The sequence below is a fragment of the Clinocottus analis genome, unplaced genomic scaffold, assembly GCF_023055335.1.
Source record: "Clinocottus analis isolate CAN_PGR_092001 unplaced genomic scaffold, fCliAna1.0.p SCAF_48, whole genome shotgun sequence".
NCBI classification, from domain to species: domain Eukaryota; kingdom Metazoa; phylum Chordata; class Actinopteri; order Perciformes; family Cottidae; genus Clinocottus; species Clinocottus analis.
In genome coordinates this window covers 606,420-613,919 of record NW_027176205.1, presented here as the reverse complement: position 1 = coordinate 613,919, position 7,500 = coordinate 606,420, and the positions used below count along the sequence as shown (strand labels likewise).

Below are 7,500 nucleotides of genomic sequence, written 5' to 3'. Positions count from 1 at the left end.
ATCCTCGTCATCGTCGGTGGTGAAATGCACCGGAGTTTCACTCTTCTTCTACTACTTCTTCTTCTGTGGTTGTGCGGCGCTGTGTGCGTCTGTGTGAGTCTGTGTGCGTCTGTGTGCGTCTGTGTGAGTCTGTGTGTGTCTGTGTGTGTCTGTGTGCGTCTGTGTGAGTCTGTGTGCGTCTGTGTGCGTCTGTGTGCATCTGTGTGTGTCTGTGTGTGTCTGTGTGTGTCTGTGTGAGTCTGTGTGAGTCTGTGTGTGTCTCGGCAGGTCCGCTGGACGTCCAGAGAGGTGAGCGGCTGAAGTCGGAGCAGCAGGAGTCTGTTAGTCAGACGGGGTCGCAGAGAGGTCACCGCCGGGTGTTTATGTCCAGGGGGGAGGGGGGGGGAGGGAGGGGGAGGAGAGGGGGGGGGGGAGGAGAGGGGGGGAGGGGGAGGAGAGGAGGGGGGGAGAGGGGGGGTCCAATGGAAGCGCTGCGTTTCAGAACTCATGTTTCTGTTTCCTGGCTCTGCGTCTCGTCGTTCGCTTGGTTTATTTCTGCTAAAATTAACTTCCTAGATGGCGAGTCACAGCGTGAGGGAGGGCGTGGCGCGCAGGCGGGCGGCGCCACAAACCCGTGTTGCTTCACGCCTGAAGAAGATTCTGTTTCCCAGCATGCACGGCGCCTCGCTGCAGTGTGTGCGTCGCGGCGGAGAAGAGGCGATCGATCTGCCGCGCTGCTCTAAAAACACATGTAACACACACTGAGCAGGAAGCAGGTGTGTGTGTGTCTGTCTGTCTGTCTGTGTGTGTCTGTGTGTGTGTGTATGTCTGTGTGCGTCAGGACGGCAGGTCTGGATGCGTCTCTCTCGTGTGAGGTGAGTCTTGGAGGGGAGCAGTTTCAATCTAGCTGAATATACACACACTTACGTATTTAACGTGTGTGTGTGTGTGTGTGTGTGTGTGTGTGTGTGTGTGTGTGTGTGTGTGTGTGTGTGTGTGAGTGTGTGTGTGTGTGTGTGTGTGTGTGTGTGTGTGTGTGAGTGTGTGTGTGTGTGTGTGTGTGAGTGTGTGTGTGTGTGTGTGTGTGTGTGTGTGTGTGTGAGTGTGTGTGTGTGTGTGTGTGTGTGTGTGAGTGTGTGTGCGTGTGTGAGTGAGAGTGTGAGTGTGTGAGCTCTTCATGATGAGATGATCTGACTCACATGTTTTAATCGTAGAAGCACGACTCGATTGACCCGAATGGATTATTATGAATCCTCTGAAATATGAAATGACTCAAGCAACAGCTTTAATGATCGAGCTGACTGGAACCAGGGGCGACTCCTCTGGTTGTATAGAAGTCTATGCTTCATGTGTTAAAGCTGCATTCTCTCTCCTGACCACCAGGGGGCGACTCCTCTGGTTGTATAGAAGTCTATGCTTCATGTGTTACAGCTGCATTCTCTCTCCTGACCACCAGGGGGCGACTCCTCTGGTTGTATAGAAGTCTATGCTTCATGTGTTAAAGCTGCATTCTCTCTCCTGACCACCAGGGGGCGACTCCTCTGGTTGTATAGAAGTCTATGCTTCATGTGTTAGAGCTGCATTCTCTCTCCTGACCACCAGGGAGCGACTCCTCTGGTTGTATAGAAGTCTATGCTTCATGTGTTAGAGCTGCATTCTCTCTCCTGACCACCAGGGGGCGACTCCTCTGGTTGTATAGAAGTCTATGCTTCATGTGTTAGAGCTGCATTCTCTCTCTAATCTCTCCTCTTTGATCCCTCCATCATCCCGTAATTAAAACAGTTGAACTGGTTTTCTGCGTTTCTTGGGTTTGTTTTGTGTGAGGCGAGACCGAGCGGCAGCTTCCTGTCCCGCCTCCCTCGGCGCCAGCGTCACGCCTTCATGCCTCTTGCCTCTGTTTCTAAATGGCTTCCTGCAGCAGCAGCACAATGGAGGAGTGAAACCTGAGTGTTTCCGTGGGTGTTGACCCACTTTAGATAATCCCTCAGCCTCCTCTGGAGGTTCTGCTGCTTTCACGGCCGCGATGCTCACGATGGAAGAACCTCATGAGAACCTGAACATGATGCTGGAGGCATCATGTTCAGGTTGTTTGTTGTCTGACACAACGGTTGGTTCAGAGGGACGCGACCAATAGGTGGCGTTTTGTGGAAGAAGAGGAGGAGGAGGAGGAAGAGGAGGAGGAAGAGGAGAAAAGGCGTCTTCCTTTCGAAAGAGAACCAGCTGGTTCTTTTCATTCTGTCAAACACATCGAGTCAGGATGGATGTGAGGGGGCGTGGCATAGAGATGATGGATGTGAGGGGGCGTGGCATAGAGATGATGGATGTGAGGGGGCGTGGCATAGAGATGATGGATGTGAGGGGGCGTGGCATAGAGATGATGGATGTGAGGGGGCGTGGCATAGAGATGATAGATGTGAGGGGGCGTGGCATAGAGATGATGGATGTGAGGGGGCGTGGCATAGAGATGATGGATGTGAGGGGGCGTGGCATAGAGATGATGGATGTGAGGGGGCGTGGCATGGAGATGATGGATGTGAGGGGGCGTGGCATAGAGATGATAGATGTGAGGGGGCGTGGCATAGAGATGATAGATGTGAGGGGGCGTGGCATAGAGATGATGGATGTGAGGGGGCGTGGCATAGAGATGATGGATGTGAGGGGGCGTGGCATAGAGATGATAGATGTGAGGGGGCGTGGCATAGAGATGATGGATGTGAGGGGGCGTGGCATAGAGATGATGGATGTGAGGGGGCGTGGCATAGAGATGGTGCTTTGTGGCGTTGCAGGGCATTGTGGGAAAGACGATTAGTTTTCTTGATATTTTGCTTTTATATAAAATAAAATAAAGAAACAGAGCTGAAATATAGATGAGGTCTGAGGAATGGAGGCACTTCACCTGTTTCAACCTCAACGCATGCCCTCACACACACACTCACACACACACTCACACACACACACACACACACACCGTGCATGTTTATTAAACATAACTATCTATTTAAAGTTGTTTATTGAACATAACTATCTATTTAAACATGTTTATTAAACATAACTATCTCCTTAAACATGTTTATTAAACATAACTATCTATTTAAAGTTGTTTATTAAACATAACTAAGTATTTAAACATGTTTATTAAACATAACTAAGTATTTAAACATGTTTATTAAACATAACTAAGTATTTAAACATGTTTATTAAACATAACTAAGTATTTAAACATGTTTATTAATCATAACTATGTACTTAAAGATCTTTTAAAGACCGGTTCAGCTTGATTGTGTTTGTTGATAGTTTAGTTTTTCAGTCTGACTTCATTCCAACAAAGAGACGCAGTGTATCTGTCATGAAAGTGTGTGTGGTTTGTTGCGCCAGACAGACCGGTTACACACACACACACACACATAAATACACACACACACACACACACACACACATAAATACACACACACACAAATACACGCATACACACACACACATAAATACACACACACACACACATACACACACACACGTAAATACACACACATACACACACACACATAAATACACACAGGTACACAACCATACACACAAACATACACACACATGCACTCACACGCTCACACACACAACCATACACACACACATAAATACACAACCATACACATTAACACACACACTCTCTGTGTGTGTCGCTCTGACAGTGTGTCGCTCTAATGGTGTGTCGCTCTGTGTGTGTCTCTGTGTGTGTCTCTGTGTGTGTCTCTCTGTGTGTGTCTCTGTATGTGTCTATCTGTGTGTGTCGCTCTAATGGTGTGTCGCTCTGTGTGTGTCTCTGTGTGTGTCTCTGTGTGTGTCTCTCTGTGTGTGTCGCTCTAATGGTGTGTCGCTCTGTGTGTGTCTCTGTGTGTGTCTCTCTGTGTGTGTCGCTCTAATGGTGTGTCGCTCTGTGTGTGTCTCCTTGTGTGTCTCTGTGTGTGTCTCTGTGTGTGTCTCCTTGTGTGTCTCTGTGTGTGTCTCTGTGTGTGTCTCTCTGACAGTGTGTCGCTCTAATGGTGTGTCGCTCTGTGTGTGTCTCTGTGTGTGTCTCTGTGTGTGTCTCTCTGTGTGTGTCGCTCTAATGGTGTGTCGCTCTGTGTGTGTCTCTGTGTGTGTGACTCTGACGGTGTGTGTCTCTCTTACGGCGTGTCGCTCTGTGTGTGTCGCTCTGACGGTGTGTCTCTGTGTGTGTCTCTCTGTGTGTGTCTCTGAAGGTGTGTGTCTCTGTGTGTGTCTCTCTGTGTGTGTCTCTGACGGTGTGTCTCTGTGTGTGTCTCTCTGTGTGTGACTTTGACGGTGTGTGTCTGTGTGTGTCTCTCTGTGTGTGACTCTGACGGTGTGTGTCTGTGTGTGTCTCTCTGTGTGTGACTCTGACGGTGTGTGTCTCTGTGTGTGTCTCTCTGTGTGTGACTCTGACGGTGTGTGTCTGTGTGTGTGTCGTGCAGGATGAAAATGCGGCGGCACCGCGTGTTCCTGCTGTGCACGGTGGGCCTGTGCGTCATCTCCTTCCTGCACTACTACAAGGCCCTGCACTACGTCTCGCTGCTGCGCGAGCTCTCCGCCCCCTACCCCAACATCAAGTCCTTCATCATGGTGTCCGGGTACTTCTGGCGGGAGAAGGGCGGGGGCGCCACGCCGCTCAGCCCCGCCTCCCCCGAAGAGGCCCCTCCCCTTCCGGTCCTCCGCCCGTCGGACACCGAGGGTCGAGCCGAGGGAGCGGAAGGGGGGGCGGCGGGCGGAGGGGCGATGGCGGGCGTCCTCGCCGGCGGCGCCGGGCTGGAGATGAGGTCCAGGGAGGAGCCGGCGCCTCCTCACCCCTGGGAGAAGCCGGAGGAGAACCAGCGGGACGGCGCTCCGGAGGAGGTGAGCATGGGAACATCCCCTCTGCTGCCTGGGACCTTACCTCCTTCATCCTACCTCCTACATCCTACCTCTTACCTCATACCTCTTACCTCATACATCCTACCTCCTACCTCCTACATCCTATATCCTACCTCTTACATCGTACATCCTACCTCCTACATCTTACCTCATACATCCTACCTCTTACCTCTTACATCGTATCTCATACCTCTTATCTCCTATCTCATACATCCTGCCTCCTACCTCCTATATTCTACCTCCTACCTCATACATCCTACCTCCTACCTCCTACCTCCTACCGCCTGACATCAGCATGTTCGGCTCACCTCACAGGCTCCTCCTCTGTCGCTCTCCTCAGGTCAGAAACCCCAGCCGGCCGGCCCAGCCGGCGGGGCCCGGCCTCCCGGAGGCCCCGCCGGTGCACCTGTACGAGCACCTGGACGCGCTGCACAAGCACCCGCTGCCCGACCCCCTGGAGTCCATGGGAGACCTGCACACCCGGCCGCACCAGCTCCCAGAGGACCGGACGCCGTACTTTGTGCGCACCAAAGCAGGAGCCCTGTGCTTCCGGCAGGGCACGGAGGTGGCCACCCAGAAGGAGTACTCGGGGAAACTCGGGGCGGCTAACGGGGGAGGGGACGGCGCCCGAGCCGCCGGACAAAGGAAACCCCTGCAGGCCCAGCAGCAGCAGACCTCCATCGCTCCGAAGGCCAAGGCCCGGTCCCGGGGCGGCGGCGGCGGCAAGCGGCTGGTGAAGTGCGTGTGCCGGCCGGGTTGGCACGGGCCGTACTGCGGCGTGCCCACCATGGTGTACCACTCCAACCTGCCCACCAAGGAGCGGCTGACGCCCAGAGAAACCCCGCGGAGGGTCATCAACGCCATCAACGTCAACCACGAGTTTGACCTGCTGCACGTTCGCTTCCACGAGCTCGCTCAGGCGGTGGACCTCTTCCTCATTTGTGAATCCAACTTCACCGCTTACGGAGAGAGGCGGCCTCTGAGGTAAGACTGGAATAAAGGGTATAGATATTATATTTCACCTTTATTAAAGATAACAAATTGTTTCACCATCTTTATTATTATTTAGCGGGTTACAGGCTGACGCGGGTTGAAGCTTCCCCGCTTTACCGTTTCACACCAAAAGACATCCGTATGGTTTCTCTTTTTTTCTTTCAGTCCAACACGTTCCACTTTTCTTTCTTTTTTTTACTTTTGAAGAATGTTAGAGGCAGATTATTTAAAATGTCTGTTTTAAAGCTGGTTAACTTTGTTATTATTGTTGTCATTGCTCATATTGTTGTTGCTTCTATTGTTTGTTTTCACCACTTAAAGAGCTTTAGACGACCTTTGAAAACGCTATACAAATATATCTAATATTATTATTGTTGTAAAATACGGTAAAGAATGGAAACCAATAGCAGTTAAAAAAGTATTTATCTGTGATGTCACAAGCTCACACAATCCCGGAAACGACTTTTCCGTCACTCAGTTTCCTGCGGCTCCTCCTCAACGGTACGTACGACTACGTCCGACACAAGATCCTCTACGTATTCCTCGACCACTTCCCGGACGGCGGCCGGCAGGACGGCTGGATCGCCGACGACTACCTGCGCACCTACCTGACGCACAACGGGCTGTCCCGGGTGGCGGGCGTCCGGCCGGACGACGTCTTCGTCATCAACGACGCCGACGAGATCCCGGCGCGCGAAGGCCTCCTCTTCCTCAAGCTGTTCGACGGCTGGACGGAGCCCTTCGCCATCCACATGCGCAAGGTAGCGGCGGCGAGGCGGCGAGCTCTGGCGTGAGCGTCCGTCGGGAAGGTTTCTGTGTACGACTCAGTCGGGCTGAAAGTGTATTTCTTCGCGGCTGAAGACGCGGCAGTCTGAGCTCCTTACGAGTCCTGGTTCTAACTTTAGTCATGTTATAACTTTAGTTTGAATGGTTATAAGTTCCTAACAATTAATAATAACCCCCAACTAACGCTCTTTAACAGGTAAAACATCACATCAACAGTTTGTGACACATAAACAATTTGTAAAACTAATAATTGTACATTTATAAAATTACACTGCCGGACTGCATGCTGGGTACACACACAATTCTTTTGAGAGCATATTTTAGTTTTGAGCATTCTTTTTTTAGCTTTTTTTTCTAGGGCGATTTTTTTCTTTTTTTCTGAGAGCAGGTTTTTTTTGGGAGCAAAGATTTGGAGATAATTTACTTACAAACTAGAAATTTGCTCTGGTAAAAAAGACACAAATCTACCTTCATAGTAAAAGTCCACGACACAACCGTTTGTGACACACACTTTTTGAAACACTAACAATTGTACATTTATAAAATTGCACCGCCGAACTGCATGCTGGGTACAGCTTGCCCACTGTCACAACAAGAAGAGACTCTGTCGACCAGGAAGAGACAGTGATGTGTCTGTAATTCTGTCTTCCCCCCCCTCTCTCCAGTCACTGTACGGGTTCTTCTGGAAGCAGTTCGGCTCCCTGGAGGTGGTGTCGGGCTGCACGGTGGGGATGCTGCACGGCGTGTACGACGGCGATGGCATCAAGCTGCGCCGCCGCGAGTACTACACCATGCCGGGCTTCCGCAAGTACGAGAACGACACGGGCCACATCCTGGTGC

General features: G+C 51.3%; 1 protein-coding gene across 1 annotated transcript in view; it reads left to right on the top strand.

The window, feature by feature from the left end:
- The window catches only part of mgat3b (beta-1,4-mannosyl-glycoprotein 4-beta-N-acetylglucosaminyltransferase b), an 18,180-nt gene that overhangs the window by 8,574 nt on the left and 2,106 nt on the right, over nt 1-7,500 (top strand). The window contains exons 2-5 of the mRNA XM_068599541.1: nt 4,446-4,863; nt 5,222-5,865; nt 6,353-6,635; nt 7,326-7,500. The exon at nt 7,326-7,500 is cut by the window's right edge and continues 2,106 nt beyond it. Coding sequence (XP_068455642.1) covers nt 4,447-4,863; nt 5,222-5,865; nt 6,353-6,635; nt 7,326-7,500 — 1,519 coding nt within the window. The 5' untranslated portion in view covers nt 4,446. The remainder of the gene's footprint in view (nt 1-4,445; nt 4,864-5,221; nt 5,866-6,352; nt 6,636-7,325) is intronic.